At 39.5% G+C, this 17,368-nt stretch overlaps 1 protein-coding gene across 2 annotated transcripts in view; it reads left to right on the top strand.

Annotated features, from left to right (window-relative positions):
- LOC145688198 (dnaJ homolog subfamily C member 21) overlaps positions 1-3,246 on the top strand; it is an 80,826-nt gene extending 77,580 nt beyond the window's left edge. For both annotated transcript variants that reach the window (XM_081762077.1, XM_081762078.1), the window contains exon 10: positions 2,667-3,246. In XM_081762077.1, coding sequence (XP_081618203.1) covers positions 2,667-2,840 — 174 coding nt within the window. In that variant the 3' untranslated portion in view covers positions 2,841-3,246. The remainder of the gene's footprint in view (positions 1-2,666) is intronic.
- The last annotated feature ends 14,122 nt before the right edge of the window (positions 3,247-17,368 follow it).

Here is a 17,368-nt window from a genome sequence, read left to right as displayed (position 1 = left end):
ACATTTTTTAACGTAAACGGGCAACCGGGGCCTGTCAGGCCCAGTATATATTTTAAGTGCAGAACACTCAAAATTCAATGTCTGTTGCCGCATACTGTTCCGACTAAAAGTTACAATAGTCACGTGTTCAATATATAATTATGTGACAATTTGATCTAATATTTGACAGGAATTTCACTAAAGTTATACGGGGCCTCCTAGGCCCCGGTTGCCCGGTTACGTCAGGAAAAGATTTTCAAATTTAAAAAAAAAAAAAAAAAAAAAAAAAAAAAAAAAAAAAAGAGCTTTGCCAACTCGATATGTTCATGATTTTAACTTCGACGAAAGATAGAAGAATTCAGTATTTTATGTCTTCGAAATATGTATGGTTATTGAGAAATTTTAGAAAAATGAAGCTACTGGGCCTGGGAGGCCCCGGTTGCCCGGATAAGGGTTAAAATGGGACACCCTGGGTATATATATATATATATATATATATATATATCGGGTATTGCAAAATAAGTGTTACAACTGTTGGGAGGTGACTCCTGCCACTGAGACAAGAAAAAAAGTTCTCTTGAACTTTCGGCTATCGGACATAGTTTCGGATCTACAAAGTGCAGAAAGCGTGGGAAAATGACTTTCGGACGCCAATAGTTCGGAAACTATCCAACGTAAAGAGGGCGGGTAAAAAATTAACTGAACAAGTCATACCTGCTGGACATATAATATACTAGGTGTTTCAAAACAAGACCGACAATGTTTGGGAGGTGATTCCTGACACGAAGATAAGACAAAAAGTAAAGACCAACCTGGGTGCACAAATTCTTCCTTTTGGAGTTATAGGCTGCCAAAAACATGAAAAAATGAACGTTAAAGGTCCATAGCTCCAAAACTATGGGAGCTACCGTAGTCGGGTAGAGACTTCACTTAGGAACTATTATGTGCCCTATCCGAATATCGCATGTTTCAGAATTGTGTGGTACTTCAACAAAAATTTTTATAGAGGTAGTTGAGGAGTACTTCAAATTATATGCCCGTAGTCGAACTCTCTCTAAAAATTGTTGCGTAAGCACCATAGGATTCTGACACATGGATTTTTGGATTGGGCACATTAGTTCCTAAATGAAGTCTCTACCCGACTACGATAGGCCCCATAGTTTTGAAGCTATAGACCTGTAAAGTTCATTTTGTCAGGTTTTCGGCAGCTTATAACTCCGAAAGTAAGTATTTGTGCACCCAGGTAGGTTTATACTTTTTGTCTTATCTTGGTGTCAGGAATCAACTCCCAAACGTTGTCGGTGTTGTTTTGAAACACCCTGTATATAATACGATGTATGTATGTATGTATATACAACCTCAGTACAGAAAGTTCGGCTAATGTATTTATATTTGGAATGGATTGTTTTCTTAACTGAAACAGCAGTTATAGTCCATCGAAGTAAATCCCGTTGATGGTAACGCATTCTTGGAAACGGCTGTATAATTACTGGAAATTTCTGGCGTACTCGTCTTGAAGGATAGTCTTCAGCTGGGTCGTAACATTATGTTGGATATCCGAAATATCCGAAAACCTGTGGCCCTTCAGGGCTGGTTTCATTTTGAGGAATAAGAAAGAGTCTGGGGATAGGGTAGGTGTGTGATTGACACAACTCCCCAGCTGCACGAGAAACACGCTGTGTTGCCGAGCATTGTCGTGGAGCAGGGTCCAGTCGCCTTCTTGGCGCAATAGGGGTGTATCCGGTTGATTCGTTGCAGCAGACGTTTCAGTATTTTTACATGCGTAGCGGTATTTAACATTGTGCCCTCAGGGAGGAATTCTTTATGGATGAGTCCTTTAGAATCGAAGAACGCCACGAGCATTGTCGTAATTCGAGATCTCTCACTTGGCACCTTCTTGCTTTTAGGTGACCCAGCACCCTGTCACTCCATACTTTGACGCTTGCCTTCGGGGTCGTACCTCAGGCACCAGGTCTCGTTGCCCGTGACGATGGTTTACAGAAAATTGGAATCTCGAACCACCATCTCGATGAGGTCTCCACAGGCGTGAAAGTGTTAGGCATGAGTCGGGGGCAAAGCTTGCGTTTATCCAAATCCTGGGTCACTATGAAGTCGTCCGTCTCACGACCAATTCCCACTTCCTCCGTTATCATTCGCATTGTCACATGACGATCCTGGGCTAAAAGTTCCTTCACTTTCTGTACGTTATCCAGGGTACGTGCGTGCAGTTCGGGAGCGTCTTCCACGGTGTCCCGCCCCTTCTCGGAAAAGTTTATACCACTCATAAACACATTTCGAGGTGGCAGCACGTTCTCCATAAACTGTTGTCAGCATTTCATGAGTCCCTTTTGCCTATTTTCGAAGTTTGAAACAGAACAGCATAATCGTTCGCTGCTTCATTTTGGTACCCATTTTTGGTTTTGACTGCGCGCACTACACCTTCACTCTACAGTGTGCTGTTTACACACGATAAGTACACTCACATTGCCGCAGCTCGGGAACTTGTTGAGTCATGTTCTGACCTGTCCGATGCAAGATGGGGTTGTGACGCACTCGTACGACCGTGTGCAGTATGATGTCATTCACGAAACTTTCTGGATAGGTTGTATTTATGTATGTGGATGTATATAATATAAAATATAAATACATGCATGCATGCATATAAACATATGTATTTTTCTTTTCAGACTAACGATCGACGTTGCAGTGTATGCCAAGCGGTTTTCCCATCAAATAACAAGCTGTTTACTCATTTAAGAGAAGAAGGACACGCTGTACAAATTAGTGATCATGGAACTGGCAGAAAGAAGAGTGATTTGAAAAAGGGTTGTGATTTCAAGACAAGGAAGAAGCGCAATTAAAGAATCTGCTTGGTGCTCTTTAATATTTCTTAATATGGCTGTGATATTATCTGTGATAGAAACAAAAAAAAGCAAAAAAAAAAAAAAAGAAAAAAGAAAAATAGAAAAAGAAAAAAAATAGTCTTTCATCGTTATTGACTAATTTATAAGTAGTGTTGTTAAAAAACAGATTGTTTAAAAAAAATAAGAAGAACAGTGTGTTCTTTATAAAAAATTAATTTTTTAAAATGAAGTTTTGTTACTCAATAATATCTGTAAATTTTATTTTTAGTTAAACGTAGAACATTATCTTGAGGAAATAATGTCTTTCATCGTTATTGACTATTTTAAAAATAATATTGTTAAAAAATACTAAGAACAGTGTGTTCTTTATAAAAGTTTATTTTTTTAAAATAAAGTTTTGTTACTCAATAATATGTGTAAATTTTAAGTTTTATTTTCAGTTGAACGTAGGAAATTGTCTTAAGGAAATCTTCAGTGACCACATAGGTGGATTCTTACCGAAAGTGTCCGCTCCTGAAAGGTACAGAAACATCTGATTTAGAATATTCGGTGAATCTACAGGAGTTGTAGAACCTGCCTCATAAAATCACGTTTAAATGAATAAACACTCAACTCTAATTACATCTCTTTCTCGCACCCGAAAACTGTACGTTTCCCAAATTCAATGGAAGTCAAAGGAAAAATCGTTATACTAATACTCTTGCCGAAAGATGATACTCTGAAGTTCTGAAATGAACTTTTCTTATGTCTATACCCAACTGAATCACTGTCTCGCTTGTAACTGTAGATTTACACAGTTTATTTAAATTGTTAGGCAAAATCATTAGCCACGATATGAGTTTTCCCGAAGTCTTTCTTAAGTATCTTTTTCCACGCGTATGATCTATCTAGCTAAGTCTCGGTTTTAGGCCTAAAAATAGTAATCCCACCCCATTTTGTAAAAGTCGTTACACTTACCCAGGCTGGAAGTAAGTTTTCCTGAGTTTGCCCGTAAATGACTTTCGCCGAACTTTCTTGCACTCGAAATTAATATATTCACCCCATTTCATGAAAATTGTTCTCTCCTCTTCCCTTGAAATAAACTTTCCCTATATGAACTATACCAAAGCTGAGACGTAGATAAGCCTCTTACTTCAGCCCAAAAGTAGACAGTATCATTTGTCTCCAGCTCAATGAGTTTCCTGAAAATAATGGGACAAAATCCCATTCAAGCTTATGCACATGGTAGAGCATGGTAGTTAAATTAGAAAGCTGAGAAACGTGAAGAAAAATGTCCAGACCCAAACCTTAAAGTGAAATAATAATAATAAAAAACTCATTAGCCCCAGGAAAAAAAAATGAAATGAAATCTTTTAAGTTTAACGTCCCACGGTTATGCCGGTTAGGCTAAAGGAGACGGTGATAATGAGAAATGAATGAAATGGTGGAATGAAGAAAGTGGGAGGAAACGGGAGAACCCCTAGAAAACCCACGAGCACGGTGTTTGTCCACCACAAAGTCCACACGGCGCAAGCTGGGATCGAAACAGGGACCCCAAGCACCGGAGGTGAACGCTCTACCACTGAGCCACCGCGCCCCCTAGCCCCAGGACGTACCAAAAGACAGAATACTTAATAATTATGGGGAACACTGTGGTTCGATCCCGGCTATGCAAGTTTGTGGTGGACAAAATCATGTCCGTAGGTTTTCTCAGTAGTCCGGCTTCCACGTAACTTCTTATTCCACAGATTCTTTCATTATCATTCACTTGCTTTAATAATCCGTCTCCCTTAGCCTAAATAGCATATTCGTGGTACGTTAAACTTATAGGGCCTTATGCAGAGTCGTTTTGACGTATGACTAGCGTCATACCAAAGGCCTACTGCAGGAAACATGTTAGTCGAACTCTCTCGTATGACACTAATCACGCGTCAAAACGACTCTGCAGAAGGCCCATTGTTTTCAAGTTTTACGGCTTATGATCTTTTAATCGCTTTCAAAGAAACTCTGTCACCTTTGCATTTAAAAAAGATAATTCAATTTTCAGTGATGGTCCCAATGTAAACTTTAAATTTCTGCATAGCTTAAAAGTAACATATCAAGACGTTGCCAAATGACCTATCATACTTCATATTGGAAGTTGTAGGTTACGTACTTTGCATGGAGCATTTAATACTGCAATTAAGATAGCGGACTGGAGAATCGATGACTTTTAAGAGCTCTGTATATCTTATTTAAGGATGTTCTAGCACGCCGTCCCAGTACACTCAGAAAATTTTCCATGAAGTTTTGTTCTGAATTGGCTTGAATATAGTAGTATTGCTCAGCAAGCCATTGAACGTATCTTCTGTTTTACACTTCTGGTCACAAAAACCTAGGCTGCTTTCCAAGCAAATGGCCCAAATCATTACGAATTCCTTTAGGTCCAGTAGCGGCGTTTGCATAAGGCTAGCCGGGCAACCGCCGGCGCCCTGCGCTTGACTAATACTTTTGATTTTTAAAAAATACTTATGAATACGAGATTGTGTCATTCTGTCGAATCCATTACAGTTTTATAAGTTGACTTCATGACCCAACACGTGCACCATGAATAAAAATATTCTCATTATTCTCTTCATCCAAATGTTCAGTGTATTATTGAGTTTTTTGCCCTTCAATACACCCTGTAGTATTTCTGTAGTACACATCAGGAAGTGCTCAGTAACGTCATCAGTACATGCTTTTTAGCTTCAAGGAAACTTCGAAATTTAGCCTGAACATTCAACTGTCGAGAAGAACAGGTTTGAGATAAGGAAAGAAGTGTTACCAATTGAATGGGGAAATCATGTCAAAATAGTAACAACTTAATGTACTGAGCAAAGGTTTTGTACAGTTCTCCAAAATATAATTGCGCACCTAATTTTTTTAAGTTCTTTAAAATTGTGAGTTTGGCAACAACGCACTTGAAGTAATAGGAGGGAAAGTCATGAGAAAAAGAAGAGTATTGAAGCCTTCTTAACACCACATGTTTGTTGTCTGAAATATTCAGCTCCTATTCCATCACTAAATGCAGTATTAGTTTAAGAACAAAATAGTACTTGACAAATGCAGAAAACTGTTTAAAGGAAACAAACATTCTTTTTAACCCAAAGAAAATCGTAAAAAAGGGATTTTTTAAGGAGTTTCGTCGCTTTCAATACAACTGAAAGATGGTTTCGTTAACTCGTTTGTAGCTGACGATTTCCAAACCCCAAGGAAATAAGTGGAGTGTTTTTTAAGATTACGTAGATGCTACTAAGTGTTTAAAGCGTTTATTGTTCCCAATGTGACAGGGTGGCGAGCGACCGGAAAAATCAGGAAATTATGAAGTTCGGGAAAAGTCAAGGAATTTTGCTGTCAGGGAAATTTAATGTTTTTTGCAATGTAAATTTCTTTTACTGGGGAAAGAAAAGCCTAAAATGTGTCCTTCCTAATCGCTAACGTGTATTTAATAACGCTTCTACCAGGTAATTTACTTGATAGAACTAGAGATACGCTTATAATGCAAAGGGGGAGCTAGAGGATTTTTCGATTTTTATCGAACTGTCCACCTGATAGATCCGGTTCTATCAAAGTCATTTCGAATTCCACCAAGGTCCATGCTAATGGGCGCTTCCGAAAACATCCTCCGTCACGTCGCGTAGCACCCTTCCGCTATTCTCAATCGATTATGGGACATTCCATGTCAAATCAACAAGTCATCAGACTTGACCATATAGATTTTCGTAAAAATTGGTGCACAGCTTTATTACAGTGGAAGATTAAAATATTCCAAATATTACTTCTCTCCTGAAAGTGTCCCCATACGGGGTGTTCAAAAATGTCAAAAAGGGCATTTTTTCAATTACAGTGATTATTAAAAATTTTCATAAGATGGTTAATATGTGCACTAGAGACGTGGAACAAACACCGTTGGAAAGCTTAAAGACTACTCTACAAGTTGCACTATATTGACAAAACCTGTAAAATAAAAAATAACACTTCAAAAATTTAAATTAAAATTTGCATTTTGAATTTGGCATAGAAATGTCCCTGTGAATTTGTTCAAAATTGTGCAGATGATTGTCTTACATGTGTACTAAAACACCACGAAGTTGCATTTTGAGCACTCAATGGGATTCGATTCAAAATTCAACATTAACCAAACATTGCAAGACATTGACCATGTGAATATCTGGATTCAGATCGATAACTATTTGATTGTAGCTAGTTACCTGCAGCATCAAAGGAATTTATATTCAACTTCATTTGTTTCTTGATGCATTCATTTGAATTTAAACAATTATCCACCTTTCGAGTTATTTAGAGCAGTGGTTCTCAAGGCGGGGTCTTAGGACACCTGGGGGTCCGCGATGCCTAAAAATTGAAATGTATTATAATAAAATGGAACTCACAGTTGTATCTACATTTGTAAATTTAATGTTTTCCTACTTTACTAAATTTCTGCCTGTAAGTATGAAGAGTTATCTAAAAATACATTGCAACATTTGATGCCTTTCCCTACCAATTACTTATGTGAACAGACGTTTTCTGCTCTTTGCAGTATTAAAATCTTAAAGCAAAATCGTCTTAATGTGGAATAGAACCTAAGATTGATGGTTACGAAACTTATTACAGATGAAAGTATGGAAAAACAGAAATAATTTAATTTCTCACATTAGTGACCCCACATTTGAGAACACTTTTTATAAAGTGGATTACTTAAAAAAAGAAAAAAAAAGACTGATTTTCAGTCTTGAAAGTTACTGTATTTTCAATTGAAATTTCGTTCACTAGGAAACAATCATGTATCTTTAGAATAAATTACTTATTGCATTATTTTTCTTTATCTTTTTCTTGTCAGTGGTAATTTTAATTAGTATATTTTTTAATACAATGTGAAATTTCAGAGAGCGTTGCAAGGGGGTCCGCAGATCACTTTCCGAATGAACAGGAGGTCCGCGTTATCGAAAAGTTTTAAAATCCCTGATTTAGAGAGGTATTACGTTTCCAAATAGTACTCAATACAGGTCATTATTCTTGTTTGTTAGTTTGGATGTTTCTAAATTTATATTGGCTACATTGATACAAGTTATTTGCATTCCTTTCTTTCAGGATTGCTGTCACAGACATGTGGAAGTGTATAATTGAAATTGGAATTATTGACTAATTGTTTGTTCTGAAAGTGCGTGAAGCGATCGTGAACAGTGTCACTGTGTTTCATAACACATTTGATACAAATATTGTGAAAGGGAGTGAAATATATACCTCCCTTTCATAATAAGTTCTGTAACAGCAATCCTGAAACAAAGGAATGAAAATATCTTGTATCAATGTAGCCAATATAAATTTAGAAACATCCATACTGACTAACCAGAATAATGACCTGTATTGAGTACTGTTTGGAAACGTAATTCCTCTCTAAATAACACGAAAGGTGGATAATTGTTTAAATTCAAATGAATACATCAAGAAACAAATGAAGTTGAATATAAATTCCGTTGATGCTGCAGGTAAATGGTTATCGATCTGAGCCCAGATATTCACATGGTCAATATCTTGCAATGTTTGGTTTATGTTGAATTTTGAATCGGATCACATTGAGTGCCCAAAATGCAACTTTGTGGTGTTTTAGTACACATATGAGACTACAATCTGGACAATTTTGAACAAATTCACAGGGACATTTCTATGCCAAATTCAAATTTTAATTTAAATTTTTGAAGTGTTATTTTTTATTTTACAGGTTTTGTCAATATAGTGCAATTTGTAGTCTTTAAGCTTTCCAACGGTGTTTGTTCCACGTCTCTAGTGCACATATTAACCGTTTTATGACAATTTTTAATAATCACTGTAACTGAAAAATGCCCTGTTTGACATTTTTGAACACCCTGTATTGGAACACTTTCAGGAGGAGAGAGGTAATATTTGAGATTTTTTTAATCCCCCACTGTAATAAAGCTGTGCACCAATTTTTACAAAAATCTAAGATGGTCAAGTCAGATTGTCATTTCATTGGTTGATTTCACATGGAATGTTCCTTATGCCGTTACTCTGCGTATCCGAATTGCAACTGATATTCTTTTGTTTTTATTGTTGTTTCTGACAGCAGGGGGCAGGTGTGTCGCGGTCCGCGCCTAAAAGAGGCCTCCATTTTGAATACGCGACAAAACGTACCACCGACAAAACGTACCACTTACCCTGAGGGATGCTTGTGAAAGGTTTTCTAAAAACACTTTAAATAATGACAAGCGACATAACGTACCACTTGCCTGGAGGGCTACTTGTGAAGAGTCTTCTAATCAGTCATCAAATAATGACAGGCGACAAAACGTACCACTTGATAGGACGGTATATAAGTATATACATACCGGCCAAAATAAGGTTAAAAGTTGAACAGATTGCTGGTGAGAAAAATAGCGATGCAAGACCAAGACTAAGACCATGCCTGCAAGATTCTCGCAACACCAAGACAATACCTGCAAGATTCTCGCCAGACCAAGACCAGCAAGAATCTTCCATATGCAATATTTGAATATTTGCTGATTTCCACCACACTTTATCCAGGCTTTGGACCAGAGAGGGATAGGCATTATTAGAGGGACGCGGGCGCTTTCTCCCACAAGGGCCACCAGCATCGCAATGTCACAAATCAATTGCAGTTTTCTTTCTACAGTAAGTCAATAGTATTAACAATTGACAATTAAAACCTGATATTCTTTCATCAGTATATTATTCTAAATTGTTCAAAATATTATATGAAGTTCAAGGAGAACGTATACTATATTACAAAATTAGCAGATGTTTTAGTGTACTAGTTTTTGATGCTACTGTATCTATCACTTTTGTATTCGAAATATTTATTAATAAATCTTTTTCAATAGACATCAACATAAATGTTTTCAAATGTTCCTGAGACATGGTACTCGTTATCCTATTTTTAATGTATTTCAGTTTATTTAAGTTTTGAAAAATTTCTTTTACATGTTACCTGAGCTACGGGCGAAGTCAATAAAAATTTGTATGCTGGAAACCTAGATAAGTATTACTGCTAAATTTACAATTCTGCAAAATTAAAAAGCAGCACATTGGACAATTTTGCAACACGTTTTGCATTCGCTTTCCTTGTAAACAAATGTATTTTATCCTAATTCTGAATCACTTGCACCATCAGGACAGTCATTCTTTCTCGGTTGTGCTCGTCATCAAGACCGACTTTCAAGAATATCCACGTCCTTTAAAAGTCCAAAAGAATACATTTATAGTATTTTTGGAAACTTCTTTACTGAAGTTTTTCAGAAAATATGTAAGTTTATCGAAAAACACGTCTGGAAGTTCTGTTACTTGGTTGAAATGGCTAGGGTCCAAATAATCCATAAAGTACATTGCTTCTTGAATCTTGAAGAAATACTCGAAACTACCATGTCCAATATTGTATTGAATGCTTCGATGCAATTCCTGGTCATTGGATAGAAGCAGCTTCATCTTCGTGTTTACAAGAAAATCTTTGTCCATCTCTGAAGGCGAATTGTCGACAGGTCAATAGAAAAAAAAAAAAAAAAAGAAAGAAAGAAAGAAAGAAATCACGTTCTAAGTCTTCAAATTTGTTATTGGTCCATTCTGCAAAGCTTAATGCTGCATTCTTAACAGATTCAAAATCATCTCTCTACTCCTTCACTTGGAACAGAGTAGTCTGCACCATCCGATAGGACTACACTAGCAGCACCCTCTATTTGGAGATAGTTTGACAGAGAGGTCGTCACTTGAAATATCTTAAGGAACATTTGTGCTGCCCGAGTTGTTTTGAACCTGAGAAGATCTTTAATATATCCTTTCGCTTTACACCTAGCCTTTGGTTTGATATTTTCTGTAGAAGCAATTTTCTTAATTATTATGGTCAACTCTATATACAAAGCACTTTCTGAGTTCGAAAAATGACCAAACTTTTTCTGAAAAACAGTGTGTTTTCTACCATCTTGTTTCAGCAATAACTGTAAGACGCCTTTGTTAACATTTGATCTTCCAAGTGTCCATTCGCTGATAAGACTCACGCATAAATATCGCACAGTCATTCAGCAGAACAATGATACAGAATCAATGCAATTTTTTGTCAGATCACATATGACATGATTGAGCATAAGAGCGTAACACCACACGTGTAACTGAGTTTCTTAGTGGTTAAGCAGTTAGCGTATGCGCCTTTCTCGTGGGAGACCTGGGTTCGATTCCTGGCAGGAATTCATGTGCTTCGGATTTCCCGTAAATCAGTATGTCCCGTCTCATATAGCCTCGCTGCTAAAAGGGCCGTTAAACTCAAAATCAACTGAATCACAGTGTAACTGATCATAGGTGAATTGAAAAAATCCGAATATTGTCCTTCCATGTTACTTGAGCCATCGGTTGAATTTCCAATACGGTACACTTCTTAATATCAAGGTTCAACTTCTGCAGAATTTCCTGCAGTAAACCGCAAGGACACTGGCCTGTGGTAGATATGCATTTTACAATGACAACAATACTTTGTTTAACAACCATTTTAAAAACATACCGTAAAACAACAGAGCACTGGCCTGAAACTACTATATCTTGAGTAGTGTCTAATCGAACAGAAAATATTGAAGCTTGAGAGACTTCTTTCGAAATATCTTCTCTGATAAGTGTGTTGATAGCATTCAAAACAAAATTCACCGTGTTTAGTAAAAGTTATGCGACCACTATCCTGCTTACTTCCTCGTATATGACTCTTCTCGGTGACCTTATCTAAATTACCAGAGATGTTCACCCTCGCGAGGGTGGCCCTCTCGAGGGCATCCTCACCCTCAATTACCCTCGCCCACAGTGACGCGAGGGCGAGGACAAATTTTGGCCGCGAGGGCGAGGGTGCGCGAGGGCGAGGACAAGCTTCGATGGCGAGGGTGAGGGTGCGCGAGGGCGAGGACAAGTTTTGGCCGCGAGGGCGAGGACAAGCTTCGATTTCGAGGGTGAAGGTGCGCGAGGGCGAGGGAAAGCTTCGACGAAGAGGGTGAGGGTGCGCGAGGGCGAGGACAAGTTTCGGCGGCGAGGGCGAGGGTGCGCGAGGGCGAGGACAAGCTTCAATGGCGAGGGTGAGGGCGCGCGAGGGCAAGGACAAGTTACGGCAGCGAGGGCGATGGTGCGCGAGGGCGAGGACAAGCTTCGATGGCGAGGGTGAGGGTGCGCGAGGGCGAGGAAAAGCTTCGACGAAGAGGGCGAGGGTGCGCGAGGGCGAGGACAAGTTTCGGCAGCGAGGGTGAGGATGCGCGAGGGCGAGGACAAGCTTCGATGGCGGGGGTGAGGGTGCGTGAGGGCGAGGAAAAGCTTCGACGAAGAGGGCGAGGGTGAACGAGGGTGAGGGGCAAGTGTTACTGCGGGAGCGAGGGTGCACGATGGCTAAAGACAACTTCCTTCAGGAGAACGAGAGCACGCGAGGGAGGAGGACAAGCTTCCTTAATAGCAACTGTTTTGGAGTTTGCTGTTTGACCTCTTTTGGAGAGAGGCAAAATTTAAAATATCATCTGCCATGTCCCCTAGATGAAAAGTTAGTGTCATTGCAAGGTTATACATTAATCGCATTTTTCCTTTCAATTAATTGCAGTAGACAATTTCTCGTGTGTACATACATAATTATTAAAAATAATAATGCAAATAAGAATAATATTTGATTTTTCCCATGAAAGTTTCCGGGTAGAAATAGCGCTACGTTAAGAAGAAAGTGTGCCTCATTGTTGCCCTCCCTGTGCTGGAGACGTTTTAGATAAGAAGTGTCTACTACACTGTCATGTTTAAAGAGTGTTGGTAGACAGACAGACAGTCACTCACGTCATTCAGCAGTAAATGACAAGAGCGCTGATATCTGAACAAACACAATCAATGAGAGAACCATCAGAATGCAGTAGATCAGATGGAAAAAGACTTGATGGAATGACTTTGGTTCATAGATGGCCATTTTGCTCTGGACTCTCTCGGACTCGGGCTCATTTTTTTCAACTGGGCTCTCGCTCATTTATTCCTTTGGGAATCGTGCTCGGGCTTACTTCCCTCAGTTGGACTCGCGCTGACTTATTTCATTGGCGCTCGGGGTAGCGCTTAATTATTGAACCCGAGAACGGTTGAGCGCGAATGCCGAGCTAGCGAGCGTTGGGCTCGTGAGTTTGGATGCACATGAAATGGGCTGATTAATAGCATACATCCTCCTCCAATGTCCACCACTGATGAAGTTGTTACAATTAATCGGAATTTTTAACTTTTCATAGTTTTGTGACAGCCCAAACTATTATCTGAATCGATATTTGTTAAAATAATGTCAGTCACTATTGTATCGATTTTCATTGTTTCTGCTTTTATAATCTACGTGGATAGAGCTATCATTTAGTTACAAAATAAATAATATGTTTTTTCTTGTCCTTAAATAGAAATATCTGACACGTTAATACTGAAATTTTGTTAAAAGAGCTGCTTTAACAAAATAAATTTAATAAGTTCCACAAGACATAAGTTGTTTATGCAGCCGAAATTTGCAACTGTTGACTGATTGCCGTTTAGCGTCCTCTTTCGTCGGCGAGGCTATATGAGAAGTGGACCTATAGGTTTAACGCGGAATTCGATCCACTGTCGTTCAATGTTCTCCCACTCGGAATTGTCCCCAGGACCCTATGCACCAAAGGTTCGCGTGCAAGCCAGTGAGATAGGGTTTGTATGTTGTGTTGTTCAATGATTTTTATTAGGAATAAAATACGTTACAGGATGCTATACTGATTGTAAATATTATAGTGCAAGTATTGAACGATTGTGTGGTAAAAGGAGAAATATAAATTTGGACAAATTAAAAAAAAGGCCTGAAAAAAACTGTAGGATATATGAAACATATAAAACTTAGGAAAAGCCACTTCAGCAAAACGAGCAGGATTTTGTTGTGGGTAAACAGTTTAATCATATTATTATTAATTTCGCACAAATGTGCCACACATCATAGCATGGGCGGCGATTAGGAGGGCAAAGGGGGACAGTTACCCCCCCTCCACTCTTTTGAAATGACCCATTAATGTCGCTATATAGTTTCATTTGGAAATATAAAGTTTTTGTATTATTAAGGTTCATAGAATGAAAATGGTGCCATAAAATATTTGCCGTTCCGTGAGTACGTATTAGTTGTCTTCCCGTGCAGTTAAGAAAGCTACAGGAGTTGCGTTTTAATTGCCACGAAAAATGGCTCAAAAATTAACCTATCCGAGTGTACTTTCATATTAATTTCTTCTTACAAGGGCTCGATATGTTAGTCAGCCGCTTTGGAACTAATTGAGATAACATTTCGCAGAAAAAGAAGTCCTTCATAAGCAGTGTTTCTTTCAGAAACAATGTTCTGGGGGGGGGCACACTTAGTATCCCGGGGCGGCACTGCAGGCACTATTCTATTCATTATTATATTATAGACGTATTATTTTGGTCTCCTTTGGGGGGAGGCTCTCAGAGCTTCGGGGGGCAGTATCCCCCAAAAAAACATGTCTGGAAGAAACACTCTTCACAATTTATTCTGTAATTCCACAAAAATCGACAGTTCCTGAAATGTCTTTTCTTCTTTCTAATAGTAAGGAATATTTGATTTGATTTTTTTTAATATCCCTTCAGCAGTGAGACTATATGAGACGTGAACGTACCGATTAACGTAGAATACGAACCACATGAGCTCCCGCCAGGAATCGAACCCGGGTCTCCCACGTCAAAGTTGCGGCATTGTTTTGCAGTGTAATATACGAGTTCAGGGGTGTACATATACAATTTTGTATATACAATTAAATTTAGTGAATTCAACATAATTCTAGGTTTTAGGATTATTTGGGATAACTGGAGTGTGGAGTGATTCTAAGTATTGTTGAAATGAAATGAAATCTTTAAGTTTAACGTCCCATGGTTATGCCGGTTAGGACGGACTTCTGGTGGTGGGGGGTTGTAATACTGCTACTTAGGGCTACTTTTAAGAGCTCCAAACTCTGGGATGCGTTTTATTTGTATATATAAAATAAAGAAGTTTCCTCTTCTGGGGGGAGCGATCGCCCCCCTGGATCCGCCACTGACGATAAGGAAATAATTCAACAAATAGGTTGAATAATTGATCCTCTGATCCTCACGAAGGAGGCCCTCTCGAGGCCTCCTCACCCTCAATTACCCTCGCCCTCAATGATATGAGGGCGAGGGTGCGCGAGGGCGAGGAAAAGTTTTGAGCACGAAGGCGAGGGCGAGCGAGGATAATGGACAACACCTATCGCGAGGGCGAGGGTGCGCGAGGGCGAGGACAAGCTTCGATGGCGAGGATGAGGGTGCGCGAGGGCGAGGAAAAGCTTCGACGAAAAGGGCGAGGGTATGCGAGGGCGAGGAGAAGCTTCGACAGCGAGGGTGAGGGTGCGCGAGGGCGAGGACAAGCTTCGATGGCGAGCGTGAGGGTGCGAGAGGGCGAGGAAAAGCTTCGACGGCGAGGGCGAGGGTGCGCGAGGGCGAGGACAAGTTTCGGCCGCGAGGGCGAGGGTGCGCGAGGGCGAGGACAAGCTTGACGGCGAGGGCGAGGGTTCGCGAGGGCGAGGACAAGCTTCGATGGTGAGGGTGAGGGTGCGCGAGGGTGAGGAAAGCTTCGATGGCGAGGGTGAGGGTGCGCGAGGGCGAGGACAAGTTTTGGCCGCGAGGGCGAGGGTGCGCGAGGGCGAGGACAAGCTTGACGGCGAGGGCGAGGGTTCGCGAGGGCGAGGACAAGCTTCGACGGCGAGGGTGAGGGCGCGCGAGGGCGATGGACAATTCCATTCGCGAGGGCGAGGGTGAGTGAGGTCGAAGTAAAATGAACATCTATGTAAATTACTTTTAAGCGGAAGATCAAATTTGCTTAAGAAAGGAATAATACCCAAAAAGTTTCCATGATCTATAGCTGTGTCTTTCAGTTTATAGGCTGCTACATTTCCTCTGTAAATGAGCCCTCTTTTACCAATGAGTTTCTACACTTTGACAACTCGATACATTACCTGTCTGTTCTTGTCAACCTTATACTGCCGTTGTTTTACCTGTTCATGAGGAAGTAGTTTCTTAACATTATGTTCTCTTTTGTTAGATATGTAAGCACCCACATTGGTCTAATGTATTTTGGAAGACTCGTGTTCTCTTACTCGTTGATAAACGTGTTTAATGTTACGTTTGTCACGTACAGAACCTTTAAGAGAAGTTTGTTTGATCTGGAGAATGATCTGTGAACACGCTGAAAAAAAAAAAAAAGCTTGAAGTGGTACGTTTTGTCGTGGATTAAATATCCGAAATGTTTTAATTAGTCCAAGACAGGTTGTAATTTATATAAGTGGTACGTTTTGTCGTGGAATAAATATCAGAAATGCTTTAATTAATTCATGACAGGTTGTCATTTATGACAGGTCGTCAAAAGTGGTACGTTTTGTCGCGAAAATTCAAGTGGTACGTTTTGTCGCTGGTACGTTTTGTCGGGACTCCCTCCATTTTACATATTTGCTCAAATCATTACTTTTAAAGTACTTTCAAAACATTTTTAAATGTACCGATAAAATTCTGTCTTTGGGCCAGTCCTACCACCTCTTGTTATCTCTCCACAACCTGATATAATTACGCGATGCACCCACTGATCACAGTACTAGTGTGTAGTTTGTGTGTAAAGTGAGAGTTACTGCCGCGAAATCTTTCTAACTTATTAGGCGGATAAAGTTACCCACACATTGTAGGACTGCCCTATAAATACCCCATATCCCTATATCCCATTCCTTAAGGATATTAGGAATCAAACCAGTAATTATAACTGTTAACTAGTCATCTTACTCCCACCGTTTACTAATTACATTTGTTTTACATTGCTTCTCATTTTAAATAAAAACAATAATGAATATACGTATCAAACCGTTGCTGCTGAATTAAATCACCCCAAACGTTGGATACCGACTGAGTGACGGTTGATCCAGCTGAATGGAGGACCAATTCGAAGGCGCCAATTGTGGCTGGTAGATCTGTTAAGTCGGACTATATCCGGTAGACTGTTCGGTAGAAATCGAAAAATTCCCTTTGCGAAATTCTGTGATGAGCAATCGAATAACTTCGAACGTACCCTCTTGCTCGTTACGTGGCTTTCACTTGTTATCCAGCGGGACTATTCCTTTGTTTCGAGATGAAGTTGGTTAGTGTTCATTAGTTAAGTTTTCATCGAGTAGCATAATTCCTGTTCGCGTTTAGTAATAAAATTAACTTTCAGTAAGTGCAGTTATAAAACATTCGTGTGATAATCTCTAAATATACTGTATTTCAGTCTGATTGGTTAAATGATCCTTTATTTCGTTGTTGGATCCAAAAAGTGCCCGATAACACCAAAGCTTACTGCAAAGTGTGTAAAAAAAAAAAAAAAAAAAAAAACTTTTAATTTGAGCAACATGGGCCGTAGAGCTCTTACAAGCCACATGAGTGGTGACAAACACAGAAAAAAATGATGCTGTACGTAATTCAGCAGCGTTACATTGCTTTTTCGAACAAGGAAAGAAAGT

The sequence above is a fragment of the Thermobia domestica genome, chromosome 6 (genome assembly GCF_964235325.1).
Source record: "Thermobia domestica chromosome 6, izTheDome1.hap1.1, whole genome shotgun sequence".
NCBI classification, from domain to species: Eukaryota; Metazoa; Arthropoda; class Insecta; order Zygentoma; family Lepismatidae; genus Thermobia; species Thermobia domestica.
The sequence above is the reverse complement of the archived record's forward strand: the minus strand, read 5'-3'. Positions and strand labels throughout refer to the sequence as shown.